We start from the raw sequence: 18,241 nt of genomic DNA, 5'->3' as shown, positions 1-18,241 counted from the left end.
CTGCCATTCCTAGCCTCTACCACATCCTTACCACTCTTCCCCGAATCCCGTTGGCTCTCAGGATCGAATCGAATTACAGATGCCCTGCGAGACGCACTTGCGTCTCCCGCCCCTTTGACTCCCGTCTGAGTCTCCCATTGGCTCATCTCTAGGGATGAACGAGTAAACTACATTTCCCGGCGTGCCCCGCGGTGACTCCCTCCTTCCGGCCGACGTGTCTCTCAGTGGGAGTAGCGGGTGAGCGGCCAGCAACATGGCGCCTCCGGCTCCTTGCTCAGCCTCTGGAGGCTCCGGGGAGGTGGACGAGCTGTTCGACGTGAAGAATGCCTTCTACATTGGCAGCTACCAGCAGTGCATCAACGAGGCGCAGCGGGTGAAGGTGCGGCGGCTGCGGGGCTGGGGGACCTTGGGGGCGGAGGCGGAAGACGCTTCCTGGTGGCTGCGGGTCGCGCTCTGGTTTTAAAAACCCTCCCACTTCACCTCGCGCCGTTTCATCCCCGCGCCCCCACCACGCCGCCACATCTCTTCAGAGCGCGGTGAAGAATTATCCTTGTCCTATGACCAAACTCAAAGCAGTAACACTTTAACGATACTTCTCACTCTGAGCGCTCTCTCAGACTGAGCCTTGGGAGGCATTTGAGTAAGAGAGGGGTTCATACCGCTATAGTAATAATAACAATGGTAATGATACTACGCTACAGTAGTAATCATAAAGACAGCAACAACAATAATATTTCCATCTGTTGAGCACCCACACTGTGCCGCCATGCCCTCAATACCCGTGAAGTAGGGACTGTTGTTTATCCTCATTTTACAGGTGAGAAAAGGGAGGCTCAGGAGAGAAATGGCTTCTCGCTCGTTACCCTGCCCCACTAACCAGGTTATTTCTCCCCAGACTTGCGCATTCATTCATTCATGCATTCCTCATTGAGCATCTGTATGGGCCAGGCAGGATATCAGTGCTGGGCTCAAAGCAGTGACAAAATAGACAAAACTCCCAGCTCTCTTGGAAGCTTCAGCTCCCAAGGGAGACAGACAGTAAACAAGTAAATAAACAAGATGTCAGGAGGTGGTGCGACGGAGAGTGGTGGGAGTGAGCCTGGCTGTTTGAGAGCTAGAAAATGTAGCCCTTCAAGGCAGGGCCCAGGCAACCAGGCGGTGAGTGGGTGACAGGAGAGGGGGCAGCAGGGCCCGCGAGCAGCACCATTTGAGGAGGCACATGGATGGTACTGTCACTTTGAGAGTGAGCCATTGGAGAATTTTTAAGAACGGTGAACATGACAGGGTCTTTGCCAGCCCCCATGGTGTAGTGTCCTGAAGAGAGTAAACAAGTAACCAAGGAAGAGAATACATAGTTTTCAGTTTGAGTCCTCTAGGGGAGAGGGGAGATAAAAAAGTGCTGATCAGCAATGGGGGTGGGGGCTGCTTCACGTGGGAGTGGTCAGATCAGGGCTCTCTGACTGCCATTTTAACCTGTGACCAAACCTTGAGAAGGCTCTAACCCCATAAGTTGCTGCAAAGGTGCTGAGGCCACAGTGAGCTCCATGTAGTCAAGGCATGAGGGTGGTGTGGCAGGAGTGAGGTGAGCACAGTGGAGGAGATGAAGAAGGAGGTGGGCAGAGTGAGGGGCAGGGCCTGAAGGGCCACGGCAGGGGTTTGGATTTTATTCTGATGGTGTGGGAGGCCATCGGAGCGCCACACAAGGGAGTTGCAGACATCTTCCCAGAGGCAGCCAGAGGGTTGGGAGGAATTTGGATTCTGAAGTAAGGAAGGCTTGCTTTCCCTTCTGGCCTTTGGCAGTGAACCCCATGTCCCTGAGTGTCATCTGCATAATGGGGGGTAAAACCTCAAACAGACTTCAGTAAGAGATTAGGAATTGTTGAAATAACATTTGCATGACTGTATTAGTTTTCCATGGCCACTGTGACAAATTACCAAACGACAGCTTAAGTCAGGCAGCACACGTTTATTATCTCGCAGCTTCTGTAAGTCAGAAATCCAGCACTGCTCTCACCAGGCTAAAATCAAGGTGTTGGCCCAGCTGTGTCCTTTTTTGGAGGTCCTGGGGAAGAAGCACCTTCCTAACTTGTTCAAGTTGCTACCTCTTGGCCAGGGACCACCCTTAGCTCCTGGAGGCTTCTGGATGCTTCTCTCCAGTCCTCAACCCAGCATATCACCCTTCCATCTCAGAACCAGCCACAGGGTTCTCACTTGGAGTCTCTCGAATTTCCCCTTCTTCATTTCTTTTGTCTAAAAGTCCTCTGGTTTTAAGGGTTTCCGTGATTAGACTGGATCCTCCCAGATAACCCAGCATAGTGTCTCCATTTTTAGGGTCCATAATCTTAATCACACCTGTGAAGTCCCTTTCGTGATGTAATGTAAGCTGTTCACAGGCCCCAGGGACTGGTATGGACATCTCTGGGGGACCTTGTCCGTTTGGCGCCATGGTTGTTACATGCCTCCTTGCTGGGGTAGTGTAGACCATGAGAAGATTGAGACAGACCTGGGCTCAGATTCTGTCTCTTCTGTGTTCTCTCTGCAGCCAAGGCTGAGTCACTGCACCTCTCTGAGCCTCACTTTCCCCTCCTGTCAAATGAGAACGATGACATTCATCTCAGTAGGGTCCCTGTGAGGTTCAGTGTTATACTCATGATCCGCCGTCTGTCTTCTGTTGTGTGTCTGTTCTGCTTGCATTACAGCAATGTGTTCTTTCCGTCTTATTGTGTCATAATATGCAAACTTTACCTCCCTGCTGAAGGAATCAGCATGACCTGCTGTATGTAGAGAGTGATGGAAAACAAAGGAAACCAGATCAGCACTCTTATTTATTTATTTACTTATTTATTGGCTGTGTTGGGTCTTCGTTGCGGTGCGCGGGCTTCTCATTGCGGTGGCTTCTCTTGTTGCAGAGCACGGGCTCTAGGCGCATAGGCTTCAGTAGTTGTGGCTCGCGGACTTAGTTGCTCTGCGGCATGTGGGATCTTCCCGGACCAGGGAGTGAACCCCATGTCCCCTGCGTTGGCAGGCGGATTTTTTATCCCCAGGGAAGTCCCAACAGTTTTTTTTTTGTTTTTTTTTTATATTTATCTTTGGCTGCGTTGGGTCTTTGTTGCTGCACACAGGCTTTCTCTAGTTGCGGCGAGCAGGGGCTACTCTTCGTTGTGGTGCGTGGGCTTCTCATTGTGGTGGCTTCTCTTGTTGAGGAGCACGGTCTCTAAGTGCATGGGCTTCAGTAGTTGTGGCATGCGGGCTCTAGAGTGCAGGCTCAGTAGTTGTGGCTCACGGGCTCTAGAGTGCAGGCTCAGTAGTTGTGGCTCACGGGCTCTAGAGTGCAGGCTCAGTAGTTGTGGCGCACAGGCTTAGTTGCTCCACAGCATGTGGGATCTTCCCGGACCAGGGCTCGAACCTGTGTCCCCTGCATTGGCAGGCGGATTCTTGACCACTGCGCCACCAGGGAAGCCCTCAGCAGTCACTCTTGCTGGAGGCACACTGCGGCCAAACCTCTGAGCTGGGGGAGCTACACCCTCTTTAGCAACGTGGTAAAGATGCACCGGCACCAAACCAAGAGATTCTACCTGACGCATCCGGAAGAGCGGGAGTCCTGTCCCTGCTGGGCCATTAGACGTGATTTAATTCTGGTCCACAGGCCACCTAAACCTTCTTAGGCAGCCTGTACTGGGTTGAATGGTGTCCCTGAAAAGATACGTTCACCCGGGACCTGTGAGTGTGACTTATTTGGAAAAGAGTCTTTGCAGCTGTAATTCAGTGAAGGATCTCTAGACAAGATCGGCTGGGATAGACCCTAAATCCAATGACTGGTGTCCTAAGAGAGAGACTTGAGGCAGACAGAAAAGATGGAGGCAGAGGTGGGGGTGAGGCAGCCACAAGCCAGGGACTACCTGGAGCCACCAGAAGCCGGATGAGGCAAAGAAGGGTCCTCCCAGAGAGCCTATGGAAGGCGCACAGCTCTGCCTGATCTCGGACTTCTGGCCTCCAGAACCACGAGAGAATACGTTTCTGTTTCTTTAAGCACACCCCCCAGCCCAGCTGGTGGTTAGTTATAGCAGCCCCAGCAACCTCAGGCACCACCAGAGGTGGCGCCAGGTAGAACACCTGGTGTGTCTCAGTGCTGGCATCATGGTGATGCTTGTTTCCCTACCTGTCAGACATTTCGCAAGTGCCCACAAGATGGCAGGCACTGCACAGGTGTTAGGGATGAAGCAGCTAAGAAAGCCTCCAGGAGCTGACCGTCGAGTGTGGTCAGGGGACACTGATGGCCAGTAAGTGGAGGGAACGTGATCCTCCTTGCCAAACCCCATCACCGACTTCCCTTTACAGTACCCCTTCCTCTAGTTTGGCTGCACCTCTGAGCTGTTTGAAGGCAGTTTGAGGCCACCTCGGGGTTGGACGTCGTTGGTGGGCATAAGCCTCCTGGCTTTTCTGGTTTCTGAGCTCCCAGGTGATTCTGATGAGCTGTCAGGACTGGGGACCAGACCACTCACCCGGTGGCATGCATCACAGTCCCTGGTGTTCCCTGGTCTGTACATCTGTCCTTGTTCTTACACCTCCCAGAAGCTCTTCTCTCTTTGGCTGATTGAGAGGGTCCTGAGCGTCTGTGTGTGGGGTCTCGGTGACCCCCCTTGGCAGTCCTGCAGGGTCAGTGGTGGTGCCTGTTTTACAGAGGGGGCAGCTGAGGCTCAGAGTTGCCTCTGGGACCCTGGTCCCCCACAAGGCATCCCACTGTGTCCCTGCTTCAAAGATAGCAACAGCCAACATTTGTCTCTTTTTTTACTGAGGGTGGTATGGGGACCCCAAGTGGGTTGTCCTCACCAGTGACCACCTCCGAGGGTCATTTCAGAGTCACTCATATAGAGGACACCGTGTTCCAAATCATGGCCGGATCCCCAGCCTGGCCACCAAGGCCAGAGCAAGCTGCTGGGACCCCCAGGCAAAGTTGGCCTGAGTCTGGCTGGGGCCAGGAGCCAGGCTTCTTGTTCGCAGTCTCCCTTGGCCTGGGAGGAGGACACGTTCAGCGCCCTCGCCCCCTCAGGCTGGGAAGAAGGCCTGGGGACTAGGAGTCTGGTTCTCAGCCTCGGGGGAGAGCAGTCCTGGCGTGCTCCCACCGGCGGGGCTCCAGAACATTTGTCCCTGTGCTCTGGCAGCTGGACAGGCTGTTCATTCTCTCTGTGCTTTTCCTCAGGCCCTGTGGCTTAGAGGTTGTTGGAGTAGTGACTCCAAGGTGGCCGGCCCCCTTCCCCCACGCCACTTTCCTCTCCCAGCCCCCAGGTGGCCTGTCCCAGCACCCGCGTGCCCTCTAGGCTGAGTTGCTCTGTGCCACCCCAGGTGCCACAGGGCCCACAGGAAGTCAGCCAGCACCCTGGGGCGTGGTCCAAAGCTGCTCTTCCGAGGAAGGGTCCCTCACCTGCCCGTAGCCTCGTGGGGGCCTCCCTCGCCGTCCCACAGTGAACCCTGTAGGAGGTCACCTCACACCTGCTTCTGGGTTCTGTGTGGTGGCTGGGATGAGGGAGTGTGGCCCGTGGGCCTCGTCCCCGAGTATAGGGCGGTCCCCAAGGTCTCACCCAGCCTGGCTAGACCCAGACATTGCTATGCTGGGGCAGCCAAGCTGAGCTCTCCCAGAAAGGTCCTCCGAGTGAGGCAGACCTTCATCTCTCCTGTTTGTCACGTTTAAAGAACGTTTCGAAACAAAAGCAGGACAGGAACAAGAGGCATGGAAGTATTCATTACAGAAAGTAAGTCCCTTTCGCACGTCTCCCGCTGGGTCCCATCCCTTCTCCAGTATCCACCATTCATGTCCGGATAGGAATCCTCCCAGGCCTGTTTGCTAGGCTTGTACAAACTTGGGCATCAGGGCATTCCCATACCTACCCCCACCCCCACCCCTTGCTGTCCTCGGACCACCCATACTGTTGAGCAGCTTCTGTTTTGATCCACTGCACCCTGGGGTCCTTCCGCCTTGACACAAGCAGCCACGTGTCCAGTGGTCAGAAGCGTGGGCTCTGCCCTGGCCCCTGCTGTGTGGCTGGAGCAGTTTCAGCACTTTTGGTGCCCCCATCCCTCACCTGAATGGATGGGGGTGACGGTCGAACCTCCTTTCCCAGGGAGATGTCAGGGTGGCACAGAATGAGGTGCCCAGCACACTACATGCCCTCAGTGGAGGCTGCTCTCCTGCTGCCTAAGGTCATAGGCAGCTGAGAGCCAGGGCCGGGACTAGGACCCAGACTCCACTGAGAAAGCTGCCCACTTGTGGCCTCTGAGGGCCTGTTGGGCGCGTAGCCCCCAAGAGTTCTGACCTGCTTTTCCACAGCCGTCAAGCCTGGAGAGAGATGTGGAAAGGGATGTCTTCCTGTACAGAGCGTACCTGGCACAGGTGAGTGTGGGCCCTTGACCATGACTGCCAACACCCGGGGGAAGGAGAGTAAGGAACAGAGTGTCGGCAGGGGCGGGGACCACGAGCAGCTGGTGTGGCCACCACAAGAAGGTGGCAGTGTCCCTGAGGCCCTGGAGCACTAGGCCAGAGGGCCAATGTTGGGATTTCTTGCTTTTCTTTTTATACTTAATGGATAGATTTCACTTGTTCAGTACAGTTCTGGGTTTACAGAATAACTGAGCAGATGGCAAAGAGAATTCCAAATGCCCACCCTCCACACAGGCATTTTCTCTTATTAACATTTCGGGTTGGCAGGGTGCTTTTGTTACAATCAATGCAGTGATATTGATACTGTTATTAGCCAAAACCCACAGTTTAGACACTAGGTTTTTTTTCTTTCTTTTATTTGGGGTATAATTGATTTATGATGTTGTGTTAGTTTCAGGTGTACAGCAAAGTGAATATGTTATAGAAATACATATATCCACTTTTTTTTTGGATTCTTTTCCCATATAGGCCATTACAGAGTACTGAGTAGAGTTCCCTGTGTTGTACAGTAGGTCCTTATTAGTTATCTATTTTGTATACAGTAGCATGTATGTGTCAATCCCAATCTTCCAATTTATCCCTCCCCCCAGACCCCTTACCCAACCCTGGTAACCATAAGTTTATTTTCTACATCTGTAATTCTATTTCAGTTTTGTAGGTAAGTTCATTTGTAGTCTTTTTTTAGATTCCACATATAAGCGATATCTTATGATATTTTTCTTTTTCTGACTTACTTCACTCAGTTTGAGAATCTCTGGGTCCATTCACGTTGCTACAAATGGCATTATTTTGTTCTTTTTTATGGCTGAGTAATATTCCATTGTATATATGTACCACGTCTTCTTTATCCATTCCTTTGTTGATGGACATTTAGGTTGCTTCCACAGACACTAGGGTTTTTAAAAAGCAGCATTACCCTGATAATGCAGTAAGACTGCATTCTTCTGTTCTAAAAACAATCTGGACTCTGCAGACAGGATTGAATTGTGCCCCGCCCTGTTCCCACCCCAGACCCACCAGCCTCCCACCAACCTCGTCCCACAGCCACAGCCATAGACTTCTCTGTTGTGGGTACATGGCTCCACAGATGCCCCCACCTCACATCAGGCCTCGGGTGGCTTCCCAGGTCTGTTTGCATCTTTCCCTCTATGGAACGTTCTGGAGCCTGATGGAACTTCCACCTTGTGGACCAAGCCCCCCTCACCACCCTCCCCCCACCAACCTCCAGGGTGAAGCTGGGGCCCAGACAGTGTGTGTGGTCCCCAGCAGAGTAGGGTGCCCCGGTGCGCCCCAGAATGTCCTTGGACGTGTTCATATATTCGTGTGTGTATGTATATCTTTAAAAGATGAATACATGTCAGTGGCAACGAAAATACTGAAACTACCTAGAAAGAAAGAGTGAAAAATGGGTCCCTGATTCCAGTTCCCCTCCCTGCAGTGACCTCCCTACTGGGTGTCTGTCGGTGGGGTGCATGTTCTGCTCAATAGAAGCCAGTGCCCAGACCCCCTGCCCCTGGTGACACCACCGCACCCCACCCCCAGAGCTGGTGGGGCCCTCACCCCGTCACTTCACCACCAGGGGCTGAACAGTGAGCTGCCAGGGTCTCCGGCTAGAGCAGTGGGCAGCGTGGCACGACAGCTAACGAGTGATGCTGTGCTGGCTTCCACAGCGCACTCCAGCGGGGATGGCACCCGTGGGCTGAGGGGGTCCCTGGGAGTGGTGGGCACCGGCCCCTGGTATTGGGGCTCCACCAGGGCAGTGCTAGAGCCAAGAAGCCCTTGTATGTTCCTGGGGTCTGAGAACATATAAACCCCACGGGGAGTTCGGGCGGAGCTGACAGCCTGCTTGTCTTGCCCACAGAGGAAGTACGGCGTGGTCCTGGATGAGATCAAGCCCTCCTCGGCCCCAGAGCTCCAGGCCGTGCGCATGTTTGCTGAGTACCTGGCTAGCGACAGCCGGCGGTGAGGTTGGGTGGGGGGCAGGCCTGGGGCACGGTGGATGGGCCTGGGTGGGCAGAGGATGTCTAGTTGGCATCCCTCCTCTGCCCTCTCACCTCTCTGAGCTTCAGTTTCCCTCACTTGCTCAGTGGGAGACTGTGATGGACCCTGCTTCAAAGGGGGCGGGGGGCTGGGGATCAGAGATGAGGACTTGTGTACAGATACCTAGGGACTGTGAGGGCCTCATTCTTGCCAGGAGGACCTCCCCTGGTACATAAGGGTGGGGACCCTGCAGCCAGTCTTCCAGCCATTGCTGCTCACCCACTGTGCAGGGGAGGGAATGGCAGCCACACCACACATCGTTCATCTCCGCCCAGATGGAGGGTGGGAGGGGACAGCAAGTCTTCACCCTGAGCTGGGTGTGTCCACCTGTGCCACAGACCAGCAGTCATCAAACTCCCTCAGGCGATGGCCAGGAGAGGTGGGGTGGTCCGGGCTATGGGGACCTGGAAGTGCTGAGCATCCCAGGACCAGCCCCGCCTGTTACCTGCTGCTCCGTTGGGGTCTGAGACAGCTCACAGTCCAGCCCTGCTGGCCTCAGGTGGTTCCTGCACAGGCAGGTGCATGGGCTGTTCCTTGCTGGCTGGGATGCTCGCCCAGGTGCACGTGAACTCGGCCTCTGCAGGTGGGGGCCGTGTGGCCCTGCCTCACCTGTGCGTGGAGCACCAGCCTGACGCAGCAGGCCCCGTGGCCCCTCTGCACCTCGGTTTCCCCCGCCCCTTGGAATGGGCTGGTCTTGAGGCCCCCTGGGATTTCGGAGGTAAAACACTCCCCACAGGGCGGCTGGGATGGAAGGCTGGGGCAGCACAGCCCACGACAGGGAGCCACTCTCTTCGGTGAGCCAATTCCCGCCTACTTGTCCCAGCCCCAGGGCCCTTCCACCACCCAGGCCGCCCCTCACAGCACTGTGACGCCTCACAGAGGGGCCCTCCCCCCGATCTCTGCCCTGTGGAACTTAATAGACCAGGATGTGGTCATGACCTTGTTGACAGTACGCTTTCCTCGGAGGCTGCTGCCGCCATCTGTGAGTCCCAAGTGTGGGTGCGACTGTCTGCTGTGACCCCAACCTCCGCTCCTTCCTCGTGGAGGGCAGCGCCCTGTGCTCCACCTTCTGTGATCAGGCTCCTTCGTCCACAGACACTTGAAGGATTTACTCAGAGAGGCTTAAGCAGTGGCAGCTGAATGGGGACTCCCAAAAGACATGTCCATGTCCTGACCCCCAGAACCTGTGAACCTGACCTCATTGGAAATGGGGGTCTTTGCAGATGTAAGTGGTTAAGGATCTTGAGATCATCTTGGATATAAGGTGGGCCCTAAATCCGGTGACTGGTATCTTCATAAGAGATGGAAGAGAAGACACAGATGCGGAGGCTGCGTGAAGATGGAGGCAGAGATTGGGGTGAAAGAGACACAAGCCAAGGACTGCTGCAGCTCCAGGAGAAAGGACCAGGACCGATCTTCCCTTGGAGGAAGGAACCAATCCCGCCAGCACTTTGATTTTAGACTGCTGGCCTCCAGAACTGGGAGAGAATAAACCCCTGTTGTTTTGATCCCCTGCCTGGTTTGTGGGCTCTGTGACAGCAACCCCAGGACACTAAGACAGGCAGCCTCCTGAGGCCATCCCTTCACCCTCTCTGTGCACGTCTCTAGCTGGGGTGACAAACCCCATTCTCCTTTCGGAAGGGGAAGGAGCCCCAGGGCTGCCGTGAGCACTACAGAAAAGAACCCGCAGGAAGCCCACGGCGTGGAGCAGGTGCTCGGGAAAGCAGAGCGGCTCTTGGTGCATCCATCCTGGCAGTACAAACCACCCCATACAAACTGCCCAGCGAGCAGGTGGTGGAGAAAGTGCTGGAGCCCGCAAGGGTAACCACAACGTGTTCCAGGAACAACGTACAGCACTGAGGTTACAAGGACAAGAGCAGGCACCGTGTTCACAGCCTGTGTGCCAGGAACCAGGCAGGAAGCTTTGGGACGTGGCCTTGGGGCTCCTCACGCCAACCCTGTGTGATCCCTGTGCACAGCCCTTCTGTGCAGAGCGGGGAAGAGACTCAGATTTGAAGTCATTTGTCCGTCAGGCACTCTCTGGTGGGCGCAGAGGGAGTAATAGGCACATCCCTGCCCTCCAGGGGCGCTCAGGTACACAGGCACTGGGCCACCAGCCCCCAGCAACCCGCATGAAACGTATGCGCTTGTTGAGACTGTGTGTCCCAAGCCACAACATTTGTCCAGCAGTGACACAGGGCCGGGCCCTTGCCTCCCTTCTCTCATTAACCGCTCAGCAGCCCTTTGAAACAAGGAGTTGCAGCTCCTTGTTTCAGTTAAGCAGACCGAGGCTCTGGTGTCCTGTGGCGGGTGAGGGCGTCCGGCTGGTCCTCGGGCAAGCCTGAACTCCAGCCTGCTGCCGGCTCCCAGCCCCCAGTCGCGCATGACATCCACTTGCCGGGAGCAGCCTGCACACCAAGCTCGGGAACCGGGGGCAGCCACCCTGTCAGTGGGGTGTCGTCCTGCACAGCCGCCCTCAGGACCCAGGCCTGACGCTGACCGAGGTAGATCAGGACCCTCTGCTGAGACCACTGGTCTCCTCGGGAAGTTGGTGACGTCGCCAGTGTGAGGTTTACCTGTGTGGCCTCATGTCCCTGTGGAGGTGTCCCCTTTGAGCTAGCCTGTCCCTGTGCATGTGGGGCGGCGTGGACACCTCAGCCCCCGAGCACTGAGGGCCAGTGGAGCTCGAGACCTGGATGGTCGTTTATGCTGCTTCGTGGGCAGAGCCAGACATGGCCCTTCCTGCCCCACACTCCCCGTTGGGCCTGGAGCAACCAACCCCGCTTCTCCTGGCCTTGGTTTCCGTGTTTATGTGAGGGGTGAGGAGTGCCTGGTGGGGAGGTGGCGAGACTGGCACCTAGTGGGGCTTGGCAGAGACAGCTGGGCCTATCCTGCCCTCTGCTGCTTTGTGCCCCGGGGGGCCTGACTCGCCCTCTCAGGGCCGGTCGGTTCCTACGGGGGAGAGGCTGCCTCCCGCCCCTGCCTCGGGCTCTGAGCAGCTGCATCTCGCAGGGATGGGATCGTGGCCGAGCTGGACCGGGAGATGAGCCGGACCGTGGACGTGACCAACACCACCTTCCTGCTCATGGCTGCCTCCATCTACTTCCACAACCAGAACCCAGATGCAGCCCTGCGCACCCTGCATCAAGGGGATAGCCTGGAGTGGTGAGTGGCTGTCCTGCACTGGGGGAACGGCCAGCGTGAGTGGCTCCTCTGGTGTCCAGGCAGCTCAGGGCCTCATCAGCCATCGTCATAGGAACGGCAAGGGGGGCTGCTCTGAAAGAGAGGGGCTGGGATGGGGCATGGGCCTCCCATTTAGGCTGCAGCTCTTGTTCTCCGTCCAGGAGACACACTTTTCCGCATGGCTGGGCCATTGCTCTGAGGACACATCACCCGGGGCTGAAAACCCTCTGTTCCCAGGAGCAGAGCAGAAAGCACCTTTGTCTCTGCCTGAGATTTCTGCACCCTCCCTTCTCCCATGAAGCCTTGTGTTTCTCTGCCTTGGGCCCTGGATTTCCATGTCCTCCCTGGGCCCCACGGACCCTCCTCTGAGACCGGCCCTCAGGGCACTCCGGGCCTGGGCACTGGAGCGCCCTGCAGCCTGCTGTCGGCTCCACCCCCACCCCAGGAGGTGGCTCTGGGCTGTGCTGTGTCCGGCTCCCTGCAGCCAGGACTCCAGCCCTGCAGGGTGCAGCCATTCTCCCCCATGAGCGCTCTGGTTTCTGCCTTCCCTTGGTTAGTTGGTCACCGCGTGTTCCTTCATATCCGTTTATGTCCCACCTGATCCAGAGAAGGGTTTGCAATAGGCATGTCACACGGCTGGTGAGGCAGTGCACCCCACGAATGTTTCTCATGCTTCTCCTCGGGCTGGTCTGGGTGCTGGGTCATGTTCTGGCGGGAAAACTCGGGAACAAGTGGCCACATCAGTGATCGGTGGTCACAGCTGTCTGGGCTCGAGGCAAGGGGCTGTGGGTGTGGGCGCTGAAAGCACGGAGCAGGTGTTCCCCTGCAGCACTTCATCTGGGACTCTGGAAAGGAGACGGGGGTACAAATGGGATGGCCAGCCACGGGGCGGGCAGGGAGTGGGCCACAGGCCTGGGGACCCCATGGGAGCTCCCGGCCCAAGCACACTCAGCAGAGACAGGTGGGAGTGCAGGGCCTGGGAAGCGATGGGGTGCTCAGCCCAGCTGAGCAGCGCCCAGGTCTGAGTTTGGCCCAGCTGGGCTGACAGTCAGCCTCAGTGTGCCCCTCTGTAAGGCGGGGCTGGTGGCCTGAGCACTCAAGGGGAGGTTTCTGGAAGGTGGTGCTTACACAGAGTGAGCTCCTGGTGGAGGATAAAGTGGGGTAGGAGTTCACTGACTGCCCGCCCTTCCCACAGCATGGCCATGACGGTGCAGATCCTGCTGAAGCTAGACCGCCTGGACCTCGCCCGGTAAGCCCCTCCCCACTGGGGCTTCTGGGCTGTGGCCTGTGCATGGTGGGGGGGTATCTTAGCAACGGCCAGGCCATGTTGGGACCCTGTGTTCTCCAGCAGCCAGGCCGCTGTCTTCAAGGGTGCACGCGGCATGGGGACCACCCAGAGCCCTCCCCCTGGCTCTGATTATCAGTGACACGAGTGTTTCTCCATTTATTTCATTCTAGTCCATTGGGGTGACTGCACTATTGTCTACCTGCTCGTCTCTGCAGGGTGTTGCCTGGGACAAGGGGCGTCACTGTCTGTGCCTCACTTTCCTTCTGTGAGGCAGGCAGTGGGGCCCATCTTGCAGGGTTGGGGTGGGCTTTGCAAGCATGCAGAGGCGTGTGCCGCCGTGGATGGGGGGTGGCCAGGCCGGGGCCTGAGGTCCTGGGGCCTCGTGAGCAAGGAACTCGGGCTGGGGTGGGGCACAGTGACTGGCCACTCAGCTACCGGACACCTCCTGCCTCTCTCCTCTGCCCCCAGGAAGGAGCTGAAGAAAATGCAGGACCAGGACGAGGATGCCACCCTCACCCAGCTGGCCACCGCCTGGGTCAGCCTGGCTGTGGTGAGTACCCGGCTTGTGTGCGGGCATGAGAGACAGGAGCATCCGGGAGCCAGGAGGTGGCGGCGACCCCCTGTGCGCAGCGCTGGCTGCTCCTGTGGGGAGGGTGCAGGTGGGGTTCCACAGACGCACTGGACCTCCTGCTTTCTTGGGGGCTAGTCCCCTGGAGGAGCCCCAGCACATTTTCCCCCTCTCTTGGGCTTGACCCCTTCTGGCTCCTTGCAGCCGAGAGGCTTGGCCAGAGCCAGAGTGAACAAACTGGGGGTTTATGGAACCGGACTCGGCGTACCTCTGCCTGCACGTACCCCCTCCCGCTCCCCAGCCCGGGTGCACGGAGCCAGCCAACTGGCAGCGCACCCTCCTCTGGGGCTGGCCCTGCTCTTGGCTGCTGCTCAGCTTGCTCTCTGGGCTCCCAGCACAGGGTTGGTGCCCGTATCCCCCGCACGCTTTCCCCCCTGGAGCCCGCCCCCCACCCCCCCGTGCCTGGGCACCCCTCTCGTGGCAGCAGCCCCATTTCTGGATTTGGACATTTGGCTTCCTTTCTCTGAGTCGCTCCCTTGTATGGGCCTTTTAAATTGTGCTCCTCGTATGTGCATCTGCACATCCTTTTGCAGGGCTGAGGCCTCACCCCACAGTATCCATTCAGTTTATTGGGACAAACCGGAACGGCTCTCTCCCATAGCCTAGCAGTCTTTCACAAGCACATCTTGGTCTCAGGTTCCACTGCAGGTGTGGCGCTGTGTCTTTACCAGGTGGACAGAACCTTCTTATTCAGAATTCGGGCGGTCGGGGTCACGGCTGCTAGAGCAGAGGCCACCCCGATGGGCCATGTGTCCCAGTGGTCCCAGCTCAGACCTTGACCCAGCTGCCCATGCACTGATTCTTCCTCTTGAAGCCGAGGCTTTCGAGTCTATAAACGTAGGGCTTGGGGAGCCGGGTTTGAGGGGGTCTGCGTACCGCTTCGGCCCCTTCACAGCACTAGCTGCACAAGGGTCTCTTCGGGGAAGGGGGCGGTGTCCAAAGACTGCCTGCCGTGGGCCGGCTGCACTGGGATTGTCTCCACAAAGTGCTGGGATCCCTCCAGGAGGGAGCAGGCAGGGTAGGGCCGGGCAGCAGGGTGACAAAGCGGTGATGTCAACTGTCCCCGCAGGGTGGTGAGAAGCTGCAGGACGCCTACTACATCTTCCAGGAGATGGCTGACAAGTGTTCGTCCACCCTGCTGCTGCTCAGTGGGCAGGCAGCCTGCCACATGGCCCAGGGCCGGTGGGAGGCCGCGGAGGGCGTGCTGCAGGAGGCTCTGGACAAGGTATGGGCAGGCGCAGCCCCAGCCCAGAAACAGGTGTGCCACAGACCCCGTGGCCTGCCTTGTGGCCATGTGGGGATTTTAATGCCATATCAGTTAAAACTCAGGATTGCAAGCGACAATCCTTATTCTAACTTCTCTTGGAAATGCGAGGATCCCGTCAGCCTGGGCCCCTGTCGGCCTGAGCTGAGCAGACCCACGCTCTGTCTCCTCTTCACTGACACCTTGGCTGCCTGGCCAGGGGCCTTTCGTGGTGATCCCTCACCTGGGTCTGTGCTTGGGAGAGACAGCTCCCGTTTGCTGCCGAGGGGAGAGCAGGCTGCCGACGGGATGTGTCACCTCTGCCCATCCTTGTCGAGCAGAGGGCCTGGAGCGCTGCACTCAGGGCTGCCGCAGTTGTCTTCTCACGGCTGCCATCTGAAACGTTGTTTGATATAATGAGACACTGACACCAGTGGGAAGCTTTCTCCATGCTCGTCTCTGTGAGGGGCCGAGCTATCGTCAGGTTGTTGGCCGAGTGGGGCCAGGCTGAGGGGAGTCAGTCGGGTGCTCCTGCTGGCTGGTGTCGTCAGGCTGCCCGTGTGGAGCTGCCTCGCCTACCAGAGCGCCCCGTGCTGGTGGGGAGAATGCGGGTCTCTGCAAAGAGGGGCAGCATGAGGTGGAGCCAAATCTGTGCAGGAGGCCTGGGTCCCTGCAGCCCCTCAAGCCTGTGGCGCCCTGCATCCTGAGCGGCATGTCCCTGCCTCGCCCCAGCCAGGGGCTCTGGCTGGGGTTCCTGGCCAAGGTAGCGGCCGAGCTGATTCCCAGAGTTCCCTGTGCCTCAGAGCCCAATATGGGCGGGTGGGGTGAGGTCACCCCCTTGGAGTTTCTGGTAATTTCCCGCAGCTTCCTGCCAGTGCCCCTGGGGAGCAGGCAGGGCGGGAGGGGTCTGTCCCACGGTCTCAGGCTTCATTGCAGCAGGAGGAGCAGCTAGCTGGGCTGTGATAGGTTGAGGCCGCCTTGGTCTGGACTCCATTACTTTGAGATTTGTGATAAAAACGCCCCTCCCAAATTGCGACAAGCAAGGGGGCTGTGTGTCAGACTGGTCTGCACATGAAGCAACACGCTCACTGGGAAAGCAGCCGGTGTGGGGAGGCAGAAGGGAGGGCCCTGAGGTCACTGTCTTGTGGAGCGGCCAGTGGTGGGGGCGTGCTGGGTCTTGCAATCCCAGCCCTGCTTGAGATGGGGGCCTGGAGGAGCTGACCCTGCCTGTCTGGTGTCCCCTTGTGTTGCCAGGACAGCGGCCACCCTGAGACCCTGATCAACCTCATCGTCCTGTCCCAGCACCTGGGCAAGCCTCCCGAGGTAGGACCCTCCCCACCCTCAGCCAGGTGCAGGAGTGTTTTCCGGCCCTCATGGTGCCAGCCTGGGGTGAGCAGGGGTCTCTGGTGTGGCCCCGGCTCTAGAGGGAGCTTGGGGCCTCAGGGTCTGACCTTCAAGATTGGCCTGGCCTTGGGGCAAAAACCTGTTCCCCACGAGTGGGTGCAGCTGAGATCGGCCCCGGGAAGCTGGCATTGCAAGTACTCTCCCGGGGTCCCCACCCTGGTCGGGGCTGCAGGTCAGCTGCTCTGTGGGTCCTACAGACAAGTGGGCTGAGGCTCAGGGCTCCCAGGCTGGGACTCAGCCTGTGCCACCTCAGGATTGGGGGCGGACACCAGGGCTCAGGGGAGCAATCCTGCTGAGCCTACCTTGTCTGAGGGCGGGGAGGAGGACGCTGGGGCACTGCCCCATTTAGGTGTCTTGCCCAGCCGGCCAGGGGCCTGCCTCAGGGCTTCATGATGGTCTGTCACCAGTTTCTCGAAGAAGAGCCCCCCAGACAGCCTCAGGGCTGGGGTGGTGCAGGACAGATAGGACCACTCTCCCACTCACCGCAGAGACATCCCCAGACTATCAGTTTTGGAGAAACAGAGCCAGACAGATGCCCCTAGCCCCACATGGTCAGGGCTGAGCCTGGCGGGTAGGGCAAGGCTGGGAGCGAGGGCCCACCTCTGAGGTGTCTCCATACGACGTGCCCAGAACAAATCCATCTCCTTTCCCAGCCCCGTGCTCCCTGACCTGCCTTCCACTCCTGGCCTCCTGCCTCTCCCAGGGCCTGGGTCCCTGCCCAGCCCGCATCCCTGAACCTGGTGCATGCTTCACGCATGTACCAAGTGCAGGCTGTGTGCCAGGTGGTGCTCGCCACCCGCCAGGGTCCTCTCAAATTCAGCATGGTTCCGGGGCGGCAGGTTGTGATGGAGAAAATGTGGGGAAACCAGGGCTCTTGCCTGGGTCTGGCCAGGTGGCCCTTGTTTCACCCCACTCCCTATCCTGCAGGTCAGAGCCACCATGGAGTCCCCATATTTAGCTAACCTTGCCTCCCCCACAGGTGACAAACCGCTACCTGTCCCAGCTGAAGGACGCCCACAGGTCCCACCCCTTCATCAAGGAGTACCAGGCCAAGGTGAGCTTGTGCAGGCGGCCCGTCTCTGAGCCCTAGACCCCCGAGGCTCTGCCAGGCAAAGCGCAGAACTTGGGGCCTGGCTCACAAGTTGTCCCCTTTCTCTGCCCACCCCCATCCCCCTTCCCCGCCCCCTATTCACGTTGAAGGAAAATGACTTTGACCGGCTGGTACTGCACTACGCCCCCAGCGCCTGAGACCGGCCCCAGACGCGTTTCTGGAGCTGTGGGGATACAAGGCCAGGGCTGTGCTGCCCTCTCCACCGGGCACTTGCCGTTTGGCCAGAAGCAGAGGCTGGAAGCCCAGCCCAGCCCCCACTTTTGTCAATAAATGTCTCCACTCCAGGTATCCCCACCGGATCCATGTTTGCTCTAGCCATTTTGAGGGGAGCATGTGGGAACCAAGGCTCAGATGGGAGGGGCCTGGGCACCATCACCCAGGGCTGTTGCTGGGAGGGGGCCCTGGTGACCAGGGTCTGTGAGCAGCAGCTGTACAGACTCCCCTGCCCTCAAACAGCCACCTCATGTTGCTGAGCTGCAGGCGGCATAGCCATGTCCCCCAAGCCCAGTTGGCATCCAAGGAAACTGCAGCACAGAGAAGTCACAGCCATCACAAGGGGCCCAGGATTTGAACGCAGGACCCCTGGGTGGTCTGCAGGTGGTGAGGGTGCCAGAGCACTGAGGCTCAGCCAAGTGGGGAGGGTGTGTACCGGGTCCTCGCAGGAGCGAACATCAGCCGCCCAGACCCCTGCTCCTTGCTGCCCTGTGGTGAGTCATGAGCCAAGACAGACCCACTGTGCTCGGAGCTGTGGGTGCCGGAGCGCTGCTGTGGGTGCCGGAGCGCTGCTGTGGCCAAAGCACCGAGCTCCCTGCTCAGAGAGAGAAATGCATAGTGAGCGCCCCTCGGTAAGAAGCAGCTAAGGGCTTCCCTGGTGGTGCAGTGGTTAAGAATCTGCCAATGCAGGGGAC

The 18,241-nt window shown here is 58.1% G+C and overlaps 1 protein-coding gene across 2 annotated transcripts; it reads left to right on the top strand.

Moving 5' to 3' along the window:
* Nucleotides 1-196: 196 nt before the first annotated feature.
* COPE (COPI coat complex subunit epsilon) lies at nt 197-17,621 on the top strand. 2 transcript variants are annotated; one of them, XM_060144831.1, is made up of 10 exons: nt 200-379; nt 6,326-6,388; nt 8,298-8,398; nt 11,489-11,641; nt 12,855-12,908; nt 13,416-13,497; nt 14,645-14,800; nt 16,073-16,141; nt 17,202-17,276; nt 17,423-17,621. In XM_060144831.1, exons 1-10 carry the CDS (start codon nt 254-256, stop codon nt 17,468-17,470), a joined length of 927 nt encoding a protein of 308 aa, XP_060000814.1. In that variant the 5' UTR covers nt 200-253; the 3' UTR covers nt 17,471-17,621. The 2 variants fall into 2 exon arrangements, with proteins under 2 accessions (XP_060000815.1, XP_060000814.1); XM_060144832.1 differs by lacking the exon at nt 16,073-16,141 and having other exon boundaries at nt 197-379.
* Nucleotides 17,622-18,241: the final 620 nt, after the last annotated feature.

This window comes from Lagenorhynchus albirostris, chromosome 3 (assembly GCF_949774975.1).
Source record: "Lagenorhynchus albirostris chromosome 3, mLagAlb1.1, whole genome shotgun sequence".
NCBI lineage: Eukaryota > Metazoa > Chordata > Mammalia > Artiodactyla > Delphinidae > Lagenorhynchus > Lagenorhynchus albirostris.
The sequence above is the reverse complement of the archived record's forward strand: the minus strand, read 5'-3'. Positions and strand labels throughout refer to the sequence as shown.

Excerpts from the sequence above, each read along its gene's own strand:
- COPE (XM_060144831.1), top strand. The coding sequence starts at position 254 with ATGGCGCCTCCGGCTCCTTGCTCAGCCTCTGGAGGCTCCGGGGAGGTG. Across the intron at positions 8,399-11,488 it reads CTGGCTAGCGACAGCCGGCG|GGATGGGATCGTGGCCGAGC; the intron begins GTGAGGTTGGGT and ends TGCATCTCGCAG. Across the intron at positions 11,642-12,854 it reads CAAGGGGATAGCCTGGAGTG|CATGGCCATGACGGTGCAGA; the intron begins GTGAGTGGCTGT and ends CCCTTCCCACAG.